We start from the raw sequence: 22,828 nt of genomic DNA on the forward strand, positions 1-22,828 counted from the left end.
ATCAGAAAGAAGTCCGGCGTGAGAGATGTCATCGCAGAGTATACACGCAGCAAGTATAGATGGGCTGGACACGTCGCCCGGCTCACCGATAATCGCTGGACCCAAGCAGTTGTCGAGTGGTACCTGTGCGAGCGGAAAAGACCACCCGGAAGACCTCCACGACAGTGGAGCTACGATTTCAGGAGGACGATTGGGATCATGTGAATGAGAAAGGTGCGATCCAGAGAGGAGTGGACAATGAGCTGTGACCAGCGGTGTCAAATGGATGCCTAATGGACTGGTCAGTCAAGGTGATCAAGGTGATATATATATATATACACACACACACACACACACACACACATAAATGCATATATACATACAATTGAGTGTGTGTGTGTAATTTTCACATACATTTTTTTTTATTCTTTTTTTTTGTGAAATTTCTAATCATGTACACTATACTTTTAGTGATCATTATGACCATTTTCTGATGAGATGACACAAAATACACATATCAGGATGTATTAATAGAAGCACATGTGTACCAGTGTAACCTTAAAGCATAGGCACACTGCAGTTGTCCTGTAGCCTCACAGGTTTGGGGGCCCAATCCTGATCTTAGTATGCTCTGCATGCAGTCAATAAATAAATATCATAGTGCTCAATACATTGATTTGCCCAGGGTCCTGTAATATCCCTGATGTGGATAGACATATATAAACACATGTATATTTATGTCTGTGCATAAATAGCTCCATACATATATATGTGACTATGTAGAAACATGTATGTTTGTGGATAATAGGAGTGGAGACTAATAAATAAAAGGATCAAATAATGCATCGAAACTTACCTGTCCATCATCCTCTTCCACAGCAAGCCATTTGTTTGCTATAAAATGATACTTCATTCCAGTTTGAAGATCTCGTACCAAGAAATGTTTAAGATACCATGAGCCAAATTTTCCTTTTCCAGAATTGTCATGCCATATACGTGCATAGCTCAGTGCTCCAAGTGGTCTAGGATATATAATATACACAAAGTTACTACAACAACTACACCTTGGATGGATGATAATGATTACACAATAACTCACTAATGTGCTACAGGTGTAAAAATGCATTGAAACAATGGTAGTGATTTTAAATAAAGAATTCCGTTGTCTATCATTTATCTATTGATATATATATATATATATTATATAAAATCCGTTCTGTCTGTCTGTGTGTGTGTCTTCTAGGATCTCAGGCATCCTCCATCCGATTGCACTCAAATTTGATATGTAGATACCAATGGTATCAGGGCAAGTATAAGTCTTGAAGAAATTACAAAAATCAATTCCAGGTGAGAATGCGATCAATAAAGCCGTGGGAACATGCATTTGTACACATAAGCACATCAGCTGTTGTGATCGATACTATGCATATGCGAGAAAAATGCACATGCAGTTTGTGCAAAAAAAACTGGCTGGCTTGAAATAATGCCACAAAATGCAGTATATTTAAGAGACCAAAAAAGTAAGATGCAAAAGAGATATTTTCTTCAAACTTGGCATGAAGGAAGGAAAGACTATTTGGTTTCTCAAGAAGTTTTTTTTTTGCCTTAACTTTGTTTAACAAAACCAAAAATTTTATTGAAATGAAGGCATGCTTAATTATTTTTTAATGGAAAGAAAACACTGATTGCTTTCTATTCAGCAGATATGATTCAGCACCGTCCTCAAACAGCCACATAAATTGCTGCTGGAAAGCTGCTCATATCTGCTCACAACTGAGTAGCATGCACCCATCCTGATTCATCAAACATTCAGCAGAATTTACTAAGTTGTCACTCTTTTATAATAGACTATTTTAAGAATGCTCAATCATTTCTAACTGATGCTTTAGAATAGAACATTGATTACTGTAATGTCTATAAATGGGGATGTGCTTCAGTGAATTTCATGAAGATTATATGCACATAGTTTTTTAATGATTTCTAGAAACTAACCTTCGTACTGCCATCAGAAAACCATCAACTGATCCACGTTGGAGAATCTGTCTCTTATCGTCTGTTAATGACCTTGCTTCTGTTTCATCATATTCTCCAGATAGGATAAAATACACCTGAAATAAAAATATTTAAAGTATCCCATAAGACTGATATAAAAACAAAGTAGCTTCTTCACATCAAATATATACTACAAATACACAAATAGTGTTGCCAAACCTAACCTGTTTCCAATCAAGGTAGTATTTCTTTCTGATCACACATCTTTATGCAGAATATTGCAAATGAAGGGCATCCCTTTCATGATGCTGATGCTCATTTCCAACCATTACATGAAATCAAGACAAGGAGACAATAACACAGCACACACACTCACACCTCTCTATCTATCTATCTATCTATCTATCTATCTATCTATCTATCTATCTATCTATCTATCTATCTATTATCTATCTATCTATCTGTGTGTGTGTATATGTATATATATATACACACACACACACATACACACACACACACACACACACAACACACACACACACACACACACACACACACACACATACACACACACACAGCAGGCTTCTTTCACTTTCCATGTAACAAATCCATTCAACGCTTTATTCAACTTGGGACTATAGTAAAAGACACTTGTCACACAGTGGAACTGAACCTGGAACCACATGGTTGGGAAGCAAAATTTTCACCCAACAACTATGCTTTTTGCACCAGTATAAAATATACTGGGTATTGAGATTTCTTAGAAATGCTGCTAAGCATTTTGTCCAGCATGCTAATGATTCTGCCAACTTGCCACCTTCCCAATCGTTGTCACAATTATCATCATCATCATCACCACCATCATCATCATCACATTCATCATCATCACCATTTAGCGTCCATTTTCCATGCTGGCATGGGTTGAACAGTTTAACTGAAAACTGGTAAACTTGGGAGCAGCTCTAGGTTCCGGTTTGATTTGCCATGATTTCTACAGCTTGATGCCCTTCCTAATGCCAACCACTCCAAGAGGTAGTGGGTGCTTTTTACGTGCTAGTTATGTAACACTGGCATCAGTTACAACAACGATCACATTTGGTTTGACAGGTCTTCTCAAACACAGTATATCACCGAATGTCTCAGTCACTTGTCACTGCCTCTGTGGGGCCCAGTTTTCAAAGGGTGTATTTTATGTGGCATAATGATCATCATATTAAATCTGTAATAACTTACTTTTGATGTTGTTCCAGAATCTTTGCCCATTCCAGTGGCAACTATGATTTCATAGTAATATTTATCATTTGGGTTGTTGTCTTTCAATGGTGTTAATCCAAGCTAAAGAGATCAAAATGAAAAGTATGATTATTAAATAACTCAAAAATATTTTGTTTGGTAGATTATGAAAACTAGTTTGCATATTGTATTTCCCATCATACAAGTCAAATTCTTCAGACCAAAGTTCACAGCCAATAAAGGGAGATGGATTTTTATACCAAGAACCAAAAATTTTATGTGAAAATTTTGGAGGACCAAAAATTTTATGTGAAATACTGCATGATTTGGAAAGATAGTGACAATGTTTGAATGTTTACACTTCCTGTTTACCATATATACTATTTTGATGTGTATGCTGGAAAATACAATAATTTAATGAAATTTAGTTTTTCTCTTCTTTCATACAAAGTATTATGTAATATCAATCTGCTATTTTTGCCCTTGGATTATTGAAAGTACTACTCTTTTCCCTTCTATTGGTTTCAGCCATTAGACTGTGACCATGGTGAGGCACTGCCTCACAGAATCTTTAGTTGAATGAATCAAACCCGGGATTTTTTTTTAAGCCTGGTACTTATTCTATCAATCTGTTTTGCCAAACAAACTTTGTCTACATGTACATTTTTTTGTACTTAAATTAAATATTCTTTGTATATCGACCTGCCTAGCTTGTTTATACTTCTATTTATTTTATATATATAAGAAGAAAAAGAAAATGAAGACTGGTTAAGTTGATAATTGTTTATTACTAATAACAATCTGTTGTTAAAAATAAACAAGTATTAACTTCCCAGTCTCCATTTTCTTTTTCTTCTTTTATATGAATATAAACTATATAAAAACTAAGTTTTTATATATACACCTATTATTTTAAGGAAATTAATTCCCCAAATATGCTAGGTATTGAACCAGTGTTTCCTTGGATGAAACCATCCCTTCATGAGGTTAACACAACCTCTAATCGCACATATATATACTTACACCCCCACACACACCACACACCACACACACACAACACACACACACACACACACACACACACACACACACACACACACACACACACACCACACACACACCACACACCACACACACACACACACCACACACACACACACACACACACACACACCACACACACACACACACACACACACACACACACACACACACTCACATATGCACAGATATGATAATAAGGATATCTATTAATGATAACTATTAATACCCAGTACTGCTGCTGTAGTCTCCTTTAGAGAGATTTAGAAATAATATTTCTATTTTACATATCATTAATAACATCTGCATATTATATATATATATATATATATATATATACATTATATATATATTATATATAAGGGCAAACGAAAACATTTTCTATGCCAATATGCTAAAAATAGACCTTAGATTGTCTAACCACATAATATATGTGATTAGACGATCTAAGGTCTATTTTTTAGCATAATGGCATAGAAAATTTTTTCTTTTGTCCTTATTAATAATTGTTTATATTTTCCCCATGAAAGGTATTTTAATATGCTGGCCACTGGTAAAATTTTTTTGAAAAATTTTATCTTTATACTAGGAGTATATATATATATTTATTTATATTATATTTCTTCCATTTATTCTGCTTATATGAGAACTAGTTAAATATAAAGGTTCTATCTCCAAATAAAAATTGCATTTTTAAAATAACCTTTTCTGTATCCTTTTTGTCTTGCCAGAAGGACCACCCGGCAAAGCCTAGGTAGACAAGAAGAATGATGATCTGTGTAATATATAGTGTTGGGTTCTCTGCAAAGCTAGCATTGTTCAGGACACGATCCCAGTCAATTGCATTTGGTGCAACGACCAATCCAGCTGAGAATGCAGTCATGTGATTACAGAAACATTGTGTCTGTGTCAGATTAGTCTTATGACCAACCTAAAATAAAACAAATAAAACAGGTTCATCACAGAAATTATATGAATCATATATTGTTTTAATCTAATACTGTTGCATTGAAGCATAGTAGCAGATGTACATAACAAAACAGTAGACAAAATTGGAAGAATCATATAAGCCAATCAATTCAAACAAATATAATTAATGTAAAGAAAGAAAAAGAGAAGATAATTGTGGAATCTGAACTTAAAATGAAATGATAATTCTCTAGTTTTCTTCCTTTTATTTTTTATATTCTTGATTAAAAAAAAGATTAAAACTTTCATTAATTTTATTTAAAAAGTTTTTGCATTTTCTCCTGCATTCACTGCATCTTTCCTTCAAGTGACATGGCCTTCACCACTTTCAGGCTTGTGTAGATCTGATATCTAACAAATTACAATAGATTACATTTTGAAAGAAATCTCTTTTACTTTTGATTAATTAGAAATAGATTTTAACATGCAGTTGTGCTATTTTGATTATAAACTACTGCAACTTACATAACATCCATCAGTAACCCAATCTGTTTTAGTTTCACTGAAATACAGACATCCAGATGTGAATGTCCGTAAGGTGTAATTGGTTGTAAATTGACCTGTGTGGGGCTTAAAATCAGGTATGGTTGCATTTGAGTCGTATAAGTCCATTTCATCAGCTTCTAATTGTCTAACTCCCAAAGTGATTCGACCAGTATAATTGCCAACGATCTTATCACTGACAAATAACATGTATGGATTTGGCCAGCTTCCGTCTGTGTAATTTTCTGGAATTAGATACAATCACAAAGAAAATGATGCTCAAAATTTGAAAATATTATAGTCAACAACCAAAAAAAAAAGAGGCTGGTAAAAAAAGACTAGATTATGTGAAATTATACTGTATAGTACAATATGTATTTTAGGTATGAAAAAACTGATGACAATGCTAAACCAAACATAATGGTATTTCACACATCACATTTGGTGGCATCTAGATGTTAATGTTCAGACAGAGTTGAGTTTAAAATTTCTACTGAGTGACATTGAAAAGGATATTGAGAAAGCACTAACACTTCACAAGCATTATTTATTGCCCAACAAACTAGCATCCAGTCTACAGACAGATTTATCACTCTTTCACTTAAATCCATGAAACTAGAGCAAAAAGTCAGTTCTTTAGAAAATAGTAATGACATATGCAAGGTATTATCTCTTCACTTGGAAATAATTCAAAGACCATTCCATGCCTCTTCACTTAAATTTTCAAAATCCATTAGCAAAATTGTAAAATGTGATTCACTTACATCACTATTTCAAAATATCGTGATTCTTTTAGTCTTAGCTAACATGTTTAGTTACTACTTCCAATTTTAGTCTTGGCAAAATATGCAAGTTAAGACTAAACTGGGAAGTTAAAAGTAAATAAACTACGACTACTATATTTTGAGATGGTGATGTATGTGGATCAAGTTCTATAATTTTATTAAACATTCTAAGCTAAAATGTTGTAAACAAATTTTGAATAATATACGGAATGAAGACATGATTTTGAAATTTTACTGGTTTCTTCAAAGGCATTATATTTGAAGGAAGCCCTACATTTAGAAGAGGACCTATATTTGTTCACCACTGTACTAGCTGATGTAGGAGCCTTCATATGGTCACTCAACAAGGTAGAAATAGAAGCTAAATTTCCATCAAATCATATCTTATTGACATAAAAAAGGACACATTGAATAATATAGTCATAAACTTTCTATACTTGATAAAAAGACAAAAACAGGATGGGGATGAAATTATCATATTTGATGTGTGGTTAACCAAAGCTGACTTGGATTCTGATTCATGATGACACAGACCATTTATAGTAATTAATCCATTACTGGACCAATAGTGCAATCTTTACATATATGGTTGCTTGTCTCCTGGGATAGGAACCAAATCACCCTCAGATAACAAGCTAACACTTTTTAAAAAAGAAGTACACATTAGATAATGCAGTCCTTAATATACAAAAAGATGGAAGATGGGATGGTCATTGCTGATGTATCTTTGGTCATACATTAGTTAGATCAGATCTGACCTGCATCTAAACAACAACACAAAATAGCTATCTCATTATTTACTTTGTTTTCTAAAATACTTTTTATAATTATAAATACATAAACACACATGACTGCAATATATTGACATTGTTACTAGCCAAATAAAGATTATTTAAATTATTTATCTTACCAGCCTGCTCCATACTGGAAGGAATCATCTGGAAATGCTCCCAACTTTGCACAGTGCTGTTGGGTGTATTATTAAAATACACAAATACCAAGAGTTGCACAGTTGCATTATCAGGTCTTATTTCAATATGAAGTGATGAGTTTGTGTTGTTTGCCCAAAAAGTATGGTAAAACAATGTTTCATTTTTCACCAAAACTGGGTTGACGAAATCTGGTGCTTTTGCTTTAAATGTCTTTTCTCTGGGAATAATAATTTCAATAGGTTCTGATGCGTTGGCTATGGGAATATCGTTGTTATCATCAGTCATGAAATTTATGGACATGGTTCCAGAAACATCAGATGCTGCCTTATTTTTAGCAAAACTGTATATATTACCCGGTGTTGCCATAACCTAGGTGGGGAGAGAAAAGAATTTACATCAGAGGACAAAATTATAACAGATAAATCTGATCTGCAGATTTGGTAGTTTGAAGTAAAATAAATGAGGAAAAAACAGCTTTTAATCATTAAGAAAGACTAAAAAAGAAACAAAAGTTCTTGAGAACATTGTCATCAAAACTATCTTCTACATGTATTGGATTGAGGAATAATTCATGAGCGTTTTTCCAAATTTAAAAATGCATGTAAAAAATAAATTGCCTTGGCAAGGTGTTTTATGTTATTTGAAAGAGGATTTTTTTGCTCTACAAGATAATGTGCTTTGATTGTTTAATTTTATTGATTTTTGTGTATTTTCAGATTATTAAAATGGAATGTCAAGTGAACAAAACTAAGTATTTTCGACACCATTTGCTTTTTGCATTTAATTGAGGTGTTAAGCCCGCGAAGCTGTTCATGAGATTTGTACTGTGTATAGAGGAGGAGCAATGCTTCAAAGTACTGCCTGCCATTGGTTTTTGCACTTCAAAAATGGAAATTTTGACCTCAAGGACAGATCACACTGTGGTTGACCAATCAAATTCGATGAAGAGTGACTGAATCAACTTCTTCATGAAAATCCACGTCAAACAACCAGAGAATTGGCGGAATAGAATTGTGATAAAAAAACTTAGGTGAACTGCCTTCACCCAATGGTCAAGGCTCATTGAACTCAATTGGTTGACTGATGTGTGATCCGACCTTGAGGCCAAAATTCACATTTTTGAAATGCTTTGAGGCATTGCTCCTTCTCCATACACAGCACAAATCTCATGAGCAGCTTCGGCAAGCTTAACATCTTGATTAAATGCAAAAAAACAAATGATGTTGAAAATACTCAGTTTTGTCCACTTCATATTCCATCTTAATAATATGAAAATACACCAAAATCAATAAAATTAAACAATCAAAACGCATTATCTTGTAGAGCAAAAATCCTCTTTCAAATAACAAAACATTTTGTTGGTGTGATTTATTTCTGCATACACTTTTAAATTTAAAAAAAAAATGCTCATAAATTTTTCCTAAACACAATACATTATGATACTCTCATCACAAACTCAGCAAACATGGTAATGACTATGCATCATTGATGAGATTGCAATAAGGCTCAAACAGGCCTGGAGTTGTCTTCTGTACTTGCTGGAATATGAAAATAATATTAGCCATTGACTAATAATGTTTGTTCACATGCTGCATGGTTATTACTAAATAACTTTCTTATGATTTATACATTGATAGTATTAACACTTATTTACCTGTTTCTAAATAACATCTGCTTTGTGGTTTAAATGAACTTGACAAATTTTAGAAACATCTGGAGCTCTTTATTGGAAACGGGGTTACTTCTTGTACAATGTTTTTGTGACATTCTTGTTTCTCAAGAGAAGCATCTAGTCCTTAGATTAATTTGGTGCTATTGCTAATGGCCAGTGAATGTCAGATTGCATATAGCCTTATTACTGCAAATCTGACTAATAATATAACTAATCAAAATAATGCATTTAAGATTTCATAAATTAGTTGAATAACAATTTCTAGGTTTCAATGATTTTCTTTTATTTCTATTACAAAATAATATCCTCAATATAATTTCTAGTATGAGGTGGTATCAAAAAGTTCCCAGATTAGTTCTGTAGAACACCACCAGATGGTAGCATATGGTTGTGTGCACAGTAAGAGCTATCAGTGACCTTCATGCTTAGTGACATCACTGTATTTACTTTGTAAGTTTGAGGGAGGACATTTGTATCACAGTCGCTACTTAAATTCGTTACACGATGTTTTAGGCACTGAGCAATCCCTCTCTTTACATTGTATGGATGGTGGGAATTGAAGCTTAAGTATCATCCAGTGAAGGTTGGCTTGTAGTATACAGATGTCCTGAATCCATACTTGGTGTGTGTTATTAATACGTCCAGGAATGCTAGCTAATTGTCTTTTTCCTTTTCTATTGTGAATTGTATGGATGGCTTTATTGAGTTCACATGATCTAACAGCACTTGGACATCTTCCTGGTGGGGCCAGAGTATAAAGGTGTCATCAACATATCGCAGTCATATAGTTGGTTTTAGTGGCGTTGATCCCAGAGCCAAATTCTCAAAGTATTCCATGTATATATTGACTATAATCGGTGATAATGGTGAACCCATAGCTAAACTCTCCTCTTGTCGATATATATCAGTGTCCATATTGAAGTAGGTAGTTTGTACACAGAAGGTCAACATTTCCATCAAGTTTCTTATTGGTATACTAGTGTGTTCTTTTAGATGGGTGTCTGCCACTAGTTTTTCTTGAATCACCAATAGTGCTTCACCAGTTGGGGCTTTAGTGAACAGACTTATCACATCTAGACTCACAATCTGGTTGGATTCTTGATCAATTCTGTGAAGTGGGTGGAATTCTTCACGTCCGATGTTGACTTTTCTGCTAATGAAAGGAAGCGGCTCAGTGGATGACATGCTGAACCTCTACAGCTCATTATAGGTCTTAATGGAATACCATCCTAGTGAATCTTAGGAAGACCGTACATGTGTGGTAGTTTACTGTACTGTTGAGTCAGTTGTCTGTACTTTATTGGTGTAAAGTGATCCTTGTTCTTCATTAAGATCTGTGACACATTCCTGTTTTCAGAATTGGGTCTTTCTTTTCTTTGCAGTAGCTACCATCACTTATGAGACTTGCCAATTTTTCAGAGTAGTCAGACTTGTTCATCACCACTGTAGCATTTCCCTTGTCTGCTGGAAGTATTATGATGGAATTGTCAGTCTGTAGTCTTTTGAAAGCAAATGTTTCTTCCTCAGTGATGTTTGGTTGGGAAGTTATGCTTTTTCTAGTACCTGTCTCACTTTCCACCTTAGATCAACTCCCTGAGCTTTTGGTATCTTTACGGCTGTCTCTTCAATAGGTGCTATTATGTCCAAGTATGGAATGCGTTTGATGGTCGTCACAAAGTTGAGACCTTTGTTCAGTACTGCTTCTTCAGAGCTTTCTAGATGTCAGCTACTTAGATTAATTACCGCTTTCACAGGTAAGTGACGGACTTCAGTCTTCATTCTCTGACCTTTGAGTTTCAAAAACTACTTAATCTGGTGTGTCTTCACCATTTCAAATTCTTTCATGTACGACTTTTCTAGATCTTGTTGGATTCTCTTTCTATCGTCTTCTCTGATTATTTTCCTAAGTATTGAAGATAATAATAACATCGAAAAATACCTTAGGAATTAGAACCCAGGTTTGAAATTTCCCCAAGGCACCTAATGAAGGCTGGAGGGTATATCAGCTGAAACGTTTTGTTAACAACAAACAAGATGAGGACAGATATCCATCAAATGTAAATAATGTAAATAATGTATCTATTCTGATGTTTGTTGATACACTAAATTTGAAACAAATGCTTCTATAATATTGTAATAGACCATGTTATTTTCTACTATTGTAGTCTAGCAATCAGCTATGCTATAACACTCTGCAGTAATATACCAAATAATGACATACTAACTCGCAACAATAAATACAAATACAACATAATTCTAAAATTTAGATTAGAATTGCATAAACATTGATAGACATGAACATAACAATAAATTCTTACTTCAAGTGAAACAATGTCATCTGGGTCACAGTCTGTTTTCATCTTACACCAATCAGGGAGATTGAATGCCCCTCTGCCTTCTCCAAATTTCGTATCGCTCAAAGACTTTGCAGAAGATTTTGATATTGAAATGTCCATTTTAGGTGTAAACATGTTTAAAGGCTCATCTCCTGGAACCAGAGCTGTTGATAGTGTCTTTGTAATGGTTTTCATAGAATCTCGAAGTTTTTTACTTTCTTTCACCGCCTAAGAAGTAAATGTTTAATTTGCTTTATAATTTAAATAGATCAGAAATTAAACTTTTAATATGCAAAATAGTGCAACCGAGAAATTTTGGAAAATATATTTCAAGACATTAAAGAAATACAACGTTTAGATGAGAAATATAGCTAACTAAACAGTAAATTACACTACCAACAGATTGTGTCATAAAACCATGCTGTACTGTGACTGTGATCATGTCACACCTTACAAATGGCTCAGTCAACCAAGTTGTAAATAGCTATCACTGAGTAAAAACAATTCCCTTTTATAGCAATCTCAGTTGTAACACTGTATATTTGACAAGTGGTTTGTCAGCTTGCAGTGGATAGTTCACCTTTTACTGTGGATATAGCTTGTAGGGAAATGAATATTAGCTGACAGACCAAAGAAGTGATGCTTTTTATCTAAGTATTGACCCAAAGAACAGTGAGCAGGCAGAATCATTGGCATACTGGACAAAATGTTTAGTGATATTTCATCCATCTTTACCTTCTGATTTCAAATTCTATAGGGGTTGACTTCACCTCTTATTCTTTTGGGGGTGACTAAAATAAGTATTAGTTGAGTACTGGGGTTGATAAAATTGACAATACCCATCCCTGCAAAATTTTATACCTTGAGTTGGGAGTAGAAAGGATTATTAGCACTGGACCACCTCCATTGCAAAAGCATTTAATTCTTGATGTCAAATACTAAGTAACTGTAAATAGGCAGTGGTAAGAAGGGAGAGTGTGTGTAGGTGCACGTGCACATATGTGTGTGTGAGTGTGTGTGTGAGAGAGAGAGAGAGAGAGCACTCTATAATTGATGAGAAAGTTTGTAAGCTTGCAAGTGAAAATCTATAAACTGTCCTTCTATCCAAGGGAAACAGAAGGTATTGTTATCATTGTTGTTTAGTCAAAAGTTGGCATTGCTCAGGCAGACTTTGACCCAGTCCAGCCATGATAATTTCACTATTTTTTCTGGTATAGTGCACTTTAGTCAACATAATCCATTGTGTCCTTTAAGATAGTAGAATGCAATTTAAAGACTTGGCTGCTATTTTTTTTTTTTAGCAGACTGAGCAACCACATACTATCCCCATCATTGGTGTGAGAAACTATGTATCTAATTTCTTGATACCTTGAAAATGAGGGTAGGCTTGAATATCCACAACTCTTACAGGTAATGATGGTAAATAAAAAAGATTGAAGAAGATAGTTAAACATTTTATGTCAAAGTTTGCTTACTTCTTTTGTTTGCAAGTCTTTATTAGCTACGTATTTCAATTCATCCAATCCTCTTTCTGGATCTTGAGATGAAATTGCTAATAAAAGTATAGAAAATGTGAAAAATAATTATTTGAAATAGGAAATATAATAATAGGTATAAATACTTCTATACATTTGATTTCATTTGCAATTCAAAATAAAGCATCATCAATAAAAGATGGCAAAAGTCCTAATTTAACTTGAAATTCTTACAAGACCAATATTCAAATAATAGATCAAGCTGTCCTTGTATATTTCTGTTATCATTTAACCAATCATACAGGGTAAACAATCAAAGTCTAATTTGGTTGGATTTGAACTCATAACATAAAATGGGTGGTGAACTAGCAGAAACGTTAGCACACCGGGCGAAATGCTTAGTGGTATTTCGTCCACCATTACATTCTGAGTTCAAATTCCGCCAAGGTCAACTTTGCCTTTCATCCTTTTGGGGGTCGATTAAATAAGTACCAGTTATGCACTGGGGTCAATATAATCGACTTAATCTGTTTGTCTGTCCTTGTTTGTCCTCTCTGTGTTTAGCTCCTTATGGGTAGTAAAAAATAGGTATTTCATCCATCCATATCTTCTGAGTTGAAGTTCCATCGAGGCCATCTTTTCTTTTTATCCTTTCGGGGTCAGTAAAATAAATACTAGTCGAGCACTGAAGTCGATGTAATTGACTTCAATACTTCTGAGTAAGAGTATAAAAAACTGAACCCTCTGTTAAGCTATGTTGAACCAGTGTGGTAGAGTAGGTTCATCAAATCAGTATGATCTCAAGCTCAAATTCATGGCCTCTCTATTTAAGACTATGGTTGGTTGAAAGAACATCCAGAGGTCTTCATTCTGCAATGGACTGAACATAGGAAACCCAATCTTATGTAAAAGTATGAAACTAAATAAGGTCAGACATTTAATGACCAGCAGTAGTTTCTAAGTAATGGAAGCAAAAATAAATTATCCTTCTTTTGCCAATTTTTTTTTTTTCGGTGATTAATGGTGTGAACTTTACAGAACCAAGCTTACTGGGGATATTCTAAGATAAGACAACTAACAATAAGCATTTTGTCTCTGAAATCTTCAGTAAATACAAGACTGTTGTAATTCTTTTAAGTATAAATAATGAGAATTTGATGAAAGCAGTTTCCTAAGGTCTCCACAGTCTATAAAACCTAAACTCCACAGTTCTCGACACCTGTATTAGCTACAAACTAATTTAGATAAGTGAATTTAAATAATATAGTTGTTTTATATTTTCGATTTTCACTTGCTCATTCAAGTCTTTCTAATTTTCCTATGAATATGAATGTTATTTTTTAAAGAATCACTTATTCAATGATATTGGATTCATCATGTTCAATGTATGGAATCTCACCTGTTTCACATCTCACCTGAAGATGGTGGATTTAATCTATGAAAACTTTATTAAAATTCTACTGAAATAACTGTCATAAATTTTAAATGCTATCTGTGTTCTCATTTTATCCAATGCCACACCTGAAACCAACCCCAGTATCAGATCTACAGTTTAAATTAGATTTGGTACTTACATATCTACAATACCCTATTAACACTTGATACATTCGTGGCTATTTAACACACTATGAACTCTATGTTATCATACCTAACCATTTCTGACAGCCTACTTGTTCATGTGCCTAGTTTACTGGATTCTTATCATTAATTTATATACATATATATAATTATTGATAAAAATGTTAAGACAACAAAAGAATGAAAGAGACCTCAATATTATATAAATTGAGGAATTTATCTGTAAATGTAATATGTGACAGTTATTCAGTAGCTATGATAAAACTCTGAGTTTCGAATGGCGGGGTGGAAATCCACACTGCCATCTCTTCAGCTATCCGGCCGGCAGCGTGGATTTCCACCCCAGCATCTGAAACTCGGAGTTTTATCATGGCTACCAAATAATTGTCACATATTACATTTACATATATATAATTTTATATATATATATATATATATATATAGTTTTAAAAAAAAAACAGAGAAAAAAGACAAGAAAAAACAACAACACGAGGACGTAGTACATGCAATGTTTTAATGAGACACTCAGAGAAGGAAAGAAAGAGTGGTTGCGGACATAGGAGCCAAATTAATAACATAGGAAAACCACAGATACAAATAATATAACTTATCTGAGAAATATGTACACTTACTTTCTTGTTCACTGTCTAAATCAGTATCATACACCATAAACTCAGCAACAGATTCCATGTCAGAAATAATAGGATTGGTGATGTGAGAATTCACGGACTACATAAACAAAAATTTATTGTTATTGTTCCACTAGAGACTTGCAAGTGGTGGGAAAAAATTAGATAAGTAGAATAATCCAGGATCAGTTCTAGATTATTGCTTTATTACTTGAGAAAGTTAATGCCTTTAGGAAAAGCATGCATATCACAAATTTATAATGATAATTGGAGAGTGAGTTTAGGATAGAGGCATTCCAACTGAACTGAAATGCATAAGTTCTGTGTCCATGAATAATGATATTATGGAAATCAAGATTGTTGGCATCATAGTAAAGAAACAAGTCTACATTGCCCAACAGCATCAGTGGGTACTAGATAGATGGACCAGTTAAATTGCTTGGGATCTGATTTGATCCAGATCTCCAGGTGGATAGGAACTAGGATAAGGTTACAAGAAGGATAGCTTGGCCAGCTCAGTCAAAACTGTGTTGAGAAGAAGCTCTTGTCAAAAGGTCAAGAAGAAAATCAGCAAATACTTATGTCACTTCCATAATGCCTGAGCATTGTATTTGGGCAGAGTGGAACATCTGCTCTTTCACTTTTTTCAAAAGGGACACATTTCATTACACTGGTTTGAGTTATGACAGTGATGGAAAGATAGCAGGATCACTATGAGCATATTGAAGTTAAAGAGTTACACTGATTGAAGTAACCTCTCTATCACAGTACCTGTGTAATCCTACTAGGATGAATCAATGAATATTCCTATAGAGTTAAGACCAGAGATATTCCATTTCAACACTGTCATTTGTGTCATGCTACTGATATTAGTGCCAACTCACTATTTAATTTTGCTCTGATGGTTGGCTTTTCCAGTTGGAGACTGAAAATTGATCTCCAGCCTGATCCTGAAGAAACTGAGAATTAACAGTGTGATACTGTCACCTGGACTAAGTCAGAGAGTAAGGTTGATTAAATTTAGTCTTAGTGCATGATGCCGTCGGTGCAACAAACTAGCTATACTTTGGTCACTGCTCATCACTATGGTAAATGACATGTGACATTGTCCACCTCAAAACTGAGAATAGCCTCTTTGCCATATAAATAGGTAATTGCCAATATACGGAGGTTGGACAAAATAATGGAAACACCTTAAAATTTCAAACAAATTTATTTTAATATGGGGTAGGACTGCCTTTGGCAGTAATTACATCTTGAACTCTACAAGGTATGGACTTGTACAAAGTTTGTATTGTTTCCAAAGGAATTTGTGTCCATTCTTCAGCTAAAACAGTCTCCAGTTCTTGTAGTGATGGTGGTGGAGGATATTGACTCCTTGCTCGTTTTTCTAAAATGCACCATAAATGTTCAATAATATTGAGATCTGGGGACTGTGGTGGCCAGATAAGATGTTCAACTTCACTAGAATGTTCCTCGTGCCATTCAGTAACAACTTTAACTGTATGAATTGGTACATCATCATCCTGAAAGATTGTGTTTCCCTCCGGAAACAGTCTGCAGCCATAGGATGAATTTGATCAGATAAAATGCTTAAATAGCCTTAACTGTTAATTCTGCTATGAAGGAAAATCATTAGGCTGGTAGATTTCCAAGATATAGCTACCCCACCCAGATCATCACAGATCCTCCTCCATGTTTAACAGTTGAAAGAAGGCAGTCTGGGTCAAATGCTCTTTTGGCAGTCTGGGTCAAATGCTCTTTTGGCAGTCTCCACACATATACTCAGCCGGTGTTTGGAAATAAGGTAAAGGATGACTCGTCTGAGAAAATAACATTCTTCCACTCCTCTAGGGACCAATTCTGAAGGTTCTTACTCCACTCTAAATGCTTTTCAACGTTTGTTTTCGAAAGTAGTGGTTTACTGATTGCAGCCCTCCTATGAAATCTGGCTTTGTGCAGCTCCCGTCAAACAGTTTTTGTAGAAACTGGATTCTTGAGATATTCATTAAGCTCTGCAGTAATTTTGGGAGCTGTACTTTTGTAATCCTTTCTAACAATTCACATAAGAGTTCAACGGTCCCTATATGAAAGTTTTGACTTTCTTCTGGAGTTTTGTTTTGACAAGGAGGTTTTTCCTTCTTTCTCAAAGGTGTCATCACTTTCAAGTCAGTATTTCTTGTTACACCAAACATTTCAGCTGTTTTCATTATGCTAGCGCATGCCATTTGAACACCAACAATTTGATCTCTTTGCAAGTCTGATAGATCTGTGATTTTAATGAACTTTAATTACCTTTCCCTGATGATATCTGAAAACAAACAGTAATTTTAGCAAAACATATTAAGCAACACTAATAATAAATAAAAAAACATAAAAATAAACCAACTTTTGATGGTTTTATAGATACTTCAAAATTATGATGCTAGGTGTTTCCATTATTTTGTCCAACCCCTGTAGTTTCCTAATGAATCAACCATGTAATGACACAAATTTATCATGCAATAGAGTCCTTATGTTTGTAGGTTAAAATAATTTTGTTTCCAAATTATTTTCATTGATTTCTTTTTTTTTTTATGATTACAGATATGACTGAAGAATTCAATTTCAAATGTAATCACCTCTAGAGCCTGTCCGATAGTAGCCATTAAGGATTCTCCTGCAACAGCTAATTCTTCTTTTGGAGTACCTCGGCCAAGTTTTTTGAAAGTGTCAGACATCTTTTCAATATTCGTTATAACAGCTTTCTGGAATGATAAAAATTGAATCAATAAAATATACAATCAATATCATTTGAGGATAAAATCAAATTCATTTAACGATACTTGCCAGATGATATTTTCCACATGAAACTAAATTCCTAATACTCATTAAACAGCTGCACAGAGGACCTCATACTCAAAATCTTGTCATAATCTGAGAAGACTTAGTTATAATCAGGACCAAGATTCTTGGAGTAGGCTGACCTGGTGATTATCTTTTAAGATTCAATAGTGGTTTCACATAATATTCCTCAGGTTCATTGGTGAACATAAACGCAGTCTTCCTTGTACTGTAAACTGTGTGGTACCTATTTATAAACTGGCATTCCATTGGTTACAACGATGAGGGTTCCAGTTGATCCAATCAACGGAACAGCCTGCTTGGGAAATTAACATGCAAGTGGTTGAGTACTCCACAGACATGTACTCTCAATGTAGTTTTCCAGATGATTCAGCATGACACAGAATGTGACAAGGCTGGGCCTTTGAAATACAGGTACTACTCATTTTTCCCAGCTGAGTGGACTGGAGCAACGTGAAATAAAATGTTTTACTCAAGGACACAATGCACTGCAGGGAATTGAACTCATGACCTTACGATCATGAACCAACCACTAAGCCATATGCCTTGGGTACCCGTCTATAGATAAGTATAATTAAGTGTCCTGACTTCAGAAACGAAGCAAAACCAAGTACTTCACGAGGACATACAGCTCTTTGCTTGGTGGGCTAACATCATATTGGTTTTGGCCAAGCTGTGATTCCACTTCTTTTCATGTTTGTCAATGGTTCTAAGTAGAGTAAAGCCTCAATGTGGTAGCCATAAGATTAATGGAAAAACAGAAGAGAATTGGAATGTAAAATTGAAGTTGATAAATAAAAATTGACTCAAATAACAGAACGTGATAAAGAATTCTACTTCTAGAGTATGGTGAAAGAATAAACAACAAAAATTTTAGATCCATTTAGCATAAATGAATTGGTCATGGCATTGAAGACATCAAATGTTTGAGATGTGAATAAATAATTTCTTTGTAACTTTTAACTGATCCAAGCACTCTTACCTGAGCCTCTCTCCCACATTCTTCTGTGTATTTACATACAGCAGACAACGTACTTGATGTCAACTGTATGCCGGATATAGTCGAGACGGTAATAGTGTTCAGTGCCTCTGCCATTTTTGCTCGTCCCTGTAAAAGCAAAAGTGAAGCACAAGTTAAAAAAAAAGTCTGCAAGGGCATGTAACTTCTACTTTGACTCCAGGCTGACCAATGCCTTGCAAGTAGAATCTGAGAGAAGTGTCATATAATATATATGCCACATACTTGAATTCATGAATTTCTATAATGTTTAATTTGTGCATATATTCACCTGATGAAAATGTTTTTTTTAACATGATGTAATAACTCTATTCAGCAATAAAATCATGTCTGGAACATGTGTGTGTGTGTGTGCATGTGTGTGTGTGTGTATGTGTGTGTGCGTGTGTGTGTGTGTGTGTGCGTGTGGTGTGTGTGTGTGTGTGTGTGTGCATGTGTGTGTATGTATATATATATATGTTTACGAATTTGTGTTGCAAAATTCCTGATGTGAAACTGTGTGTTGAAATACATATTGTTATATTTCAGGATGGTCATTTTTTTTTTTTATAAAATAAACACATGCACTATATATTTATTCTTCACTTGTTTATTACTCTTCTTATTTTGACCAATGTCCATTGCCTGGGAATCTTTTATCACAGGAGAATACACAAAGACAGAAAGTGTCACTGAAGAGGTCACAGATGTGTTACAAAAGATTTCCAGACAATGGACAAAAGTTAAAATGAATGAAGAACGAATATATAGTGTGTGTGTTTATTTGGCAGAAAAAAAGCAAAAATTAACATCATGTAATATAACAATATATATATATATATATATATACACACATATATATATATATATATATTATATATATACATATATATATGTATATATATGTGTGTATATATCTATATATACATATATATATATATATATAATATACACATATGTATATATGCATATACATATGTATATACATATGCATATATATATATACACATACACACACATATAAGTGTGTGTGTGTGTGTGTGTGTGCTTTACAGGTACTGGTACCACATAAAATGCACTCATGCTGGTGCTGTGTAAACACATTTGTGACAGTGGCATTTAAAAAGTACCCACCACACTCTGTAAAGTGCACAGTCTGCATTAGGAAGGGCATCCAGCCGTAGAAACCATACAGCAACAGACAATTGGAGTGTAGATAGTTCCCTAGCTGGTCACCTCCTGTCAACCTGTCCAACCCATGTCAACATGGAGAATGGACATTAAACGATGATGATGATGATGATGATATAACGATTGTAGGGCGGAAGACATGTGTTAGCCATTCAGAAACACACAAAGACCACTAGCTTCATTTAAACATATGTATATATATATATGGAAGACTAGTAGAATATTATCTGCATGGATTTCAAAGGCTAGGCTGCTATATAGTTAAATAATTTAGGAGTTAGTTATAGGTTTACTTGTTGAATATATTTACCGATACTGTTTTTATACACAGGGAAAATGTGTTTTTTTGTTGTAGTTTAATTAGTAATGTTAGTGTTTGTTCCTTCCTAGAATTAATATTGAATATCTAAAGTATGTTTGTTCCCAAACAACACTTATTTTAGTGATGTTGACATTGCCAGATTGAATGGTACTGCCCAGGTGTCGAAACCACAGGGATATCTATGGGGCAGCTGATGATGGAGGTTTGTTGGATTGTTGGTATGGCTGTCATCGTATGTACAGAATAATTTTATAACACATCCATTCGATATATATATATATATGGCAAAAAGAAAATGGAGAGGATACAGCCAGTAGACATTCTGTTATGTCTATTTATTCCAAAACAAAAAGGAGTATCATAAGAATACATACACATGCAAAGACTGTGTGCTACACAAATATATACTAGTAATACATAAAAGAGTAAAAGATTAAAAGATCAGTTCCTTATATATAATAAACAAACTTAAATTATTTTCTTATAAGCACTGAAATATGTATATAGATACAAATAAGATGACAATATATTTTCAAATGCAGAGACACCCTTAAAATAGCAGAAACATTGGATAAATTACTCTTACAAATCTTTCCGCTTTGTAAGGGTAATTTATCCAGTGTTTCTCCTGTTCTAACAACATCTCTGCTTTAGGAAATAAATTATCCTGTTATCTCTGTCTATCTATCTATCTATCTATCTATCTCTTTCTCTCTCTCTCTCTCTCTCTCTCTATATATATATATAATATATATATATATCATTCACCCACTGCTGTGGTTAAATATATATCCACAGTGTCTATGTACATCTTCCTCTAGCTACAATTAAATATGAATAATACGCAGCTTTATAAGCTCACCAGATATGGTAGTATTTGTAAAGTGGAAGTTCCAATATTCGTAATTTTCTTGTGCTTATGCTGGTAGCTAATTTGATGAACTATTAGTATGAGTATATATTTTGTTGTTGAATTGTGGTATAGCTTGTTTAATTATTCAAAGAGCAAATTCTATCCATGAAATCTGACAAAATCCTTATCAGTTATACAACATAACATCTCATTTTATGCATCCATATGGACTCGCCTTAAACATATATGCCATAAGTGCAAGACAGCAGAATCAAAGCCTATTCCATCAAAAATAATGCTCATAGAAGGGTTTCAAATAATGAAGTAAGTTAGTGAGACATATTAATTATATAGTGTTTTGTATAGCAAGACAGAAGGGTGGATGGGGCCACACAATTTTTAAGCAGCATTCTTTGAATGGTTGGAAAAAAACTCACAGGAAGGAGATGTAATGCACCTCAATTATATAATGCATTTATTGCCAAAGGTCTTACTCACTTGTAACTGCTTCCATGAGACCTCTACCACCGTTCAAATGCTGGACCTCACATAGACAGTGACAAGTGACTGAGACCTTTGGTGATATATCATGCTTGAGAAGACATGTCAAGCCAAGTGAGTTCATAGTCATGGCTGATGCCAGTGTTGCATAACTGGCACCCATGATGGTGGCACATAAAAAGTACCCACTACACCCTTGGAGTGGTTGGCATTAGGAAAGGCATCCAACCATAGAAAACATGCCACATCAGATTGGAACCTGGTGCAGCTCCCCACCTTACCAGTTTTCAGTCAAACCATCCAATCCATGCCAGCATGGAAAACAAGCATTAAATGAAGATAATGATGATAATGAGGATGATGATAAGAATGATGATGGTGATGATGATGTGTAACTAAAACAAGAAAGATGTATTGTCCATGATACCTATTTAGAACAAGGGTAGCTTTGCTGTGAAAGTTAAGAAAATTAACAGTAGATTAACTAAAAAGTGCAGCAATTACTGTGGAAGAATTGACCAATTTCACTTTGGCTGCTTACCAACAGCATTCATTATGGGAGACAACCAAGACAATAAGACAAAATTTTCCAGAATAAGGATGTAGACATACTTTGGCTCGAAGGGATCGGTCTTGTTCTATTTTACTGTCAAACTTGCTGGCTTGTAGTTCTTGCACTTCAGCACCAGATAACTATAATCAAAAGTAAAGATACTGTATAAGGCAAACATTCAAGAAGGATTCAAGTAAATGAAAGAATATTCTGATGGGGAAGAAGTAAATTAGAAAAGAGTAAAAGTCAAGCAGAAACTAGAGCTAAAGTTTGTTTAAAATATCTTACATTGGAATCAAGATATCCAATTACTGTCCTCTGTGGACACCTATTACTACACAAGAAATTATAAAAAGGACCCTACAGAAATTGACTATCAGTAAAACAAATTGTATGCAGATTTGATTATCTGGGAAGTTTATATAGCATTATAAACTCTTTACAGTACTAAGTAAGCTTTCTG

At 34.3% G+C, this 22,828-nt stretch overlaps 1 protein-coding gene across 2 annotated transcripts in view; it reads right to left on the minus strand.

Moving 5' to 3' along the window:
- The window catches only part of LOC115210642 (polycystin-1-like), a 146,380-nt gene that overhangs the window by 20,270 nt on the left and 103,282 nt on the right, over positions 1-22,828 (minus strand). For both annotated transcript variants that reach the window (XM_036502002.1, XM_029779292.2), the window contains exons 20-31: positions 22,425-22,505; positions 18,931-19,056; positions 17,726-17,851; positions 15,108-15,204; positions 12,898-12,974; positions 11,405-11,650; positions 7,393-7,783; positions 5,680-5,942; positions 4,949-5,176; positions 3,205-3,306; positions 1,972-2,087; positions 836-1,001 (exon numbers count right to left, since the gene is read on the minus strand). In XM_036502002.1, the coding sequence (XP_036357895.1) occupies positions 836-1,001; positions 1,972-2,087; positions 3,205-3,306; positions 4,949-5,176; positions 5,680-5,942; positions 7,393-7,783; positions 11,405-11,650; positions 12,898-12,974; positions 15,108-15,204; positions 17,726-17,851; positions 18,931-19,056; positions 22,425-22,505 (2,019 nt within the window). The remainder of the gene's footprint in view (positions 1-835; positions 1,002-1,971; positions 2,088-3,204; positions 3,307-4,948; positions 5,177-5,679; positions 5,943-7,392; positions 7,784-11,404; positions 11,651-12,897; positions 12,975-15,107; positions 15,205-17,725; positions 17,852-18,930; positions 19,057-22,424; positions 22,506-22,828) is intronic.

The sequence above is a fragment of the Octopus sinensis genome, linkage group LG4 (genome assembly GCF_006345805.1).
Source record: "Octopus sinensis linkage group LG4, ASM634580v1, whole genome shotgun sequence".
In the NCBI taxonomy this organism is placed as follows: domain Eukaryota; kingdom Metazoa; phylum Mollusca; class Cephalopoda; order Octopoda; family Octopodidae; genus Octopus; species Octopus sinensis.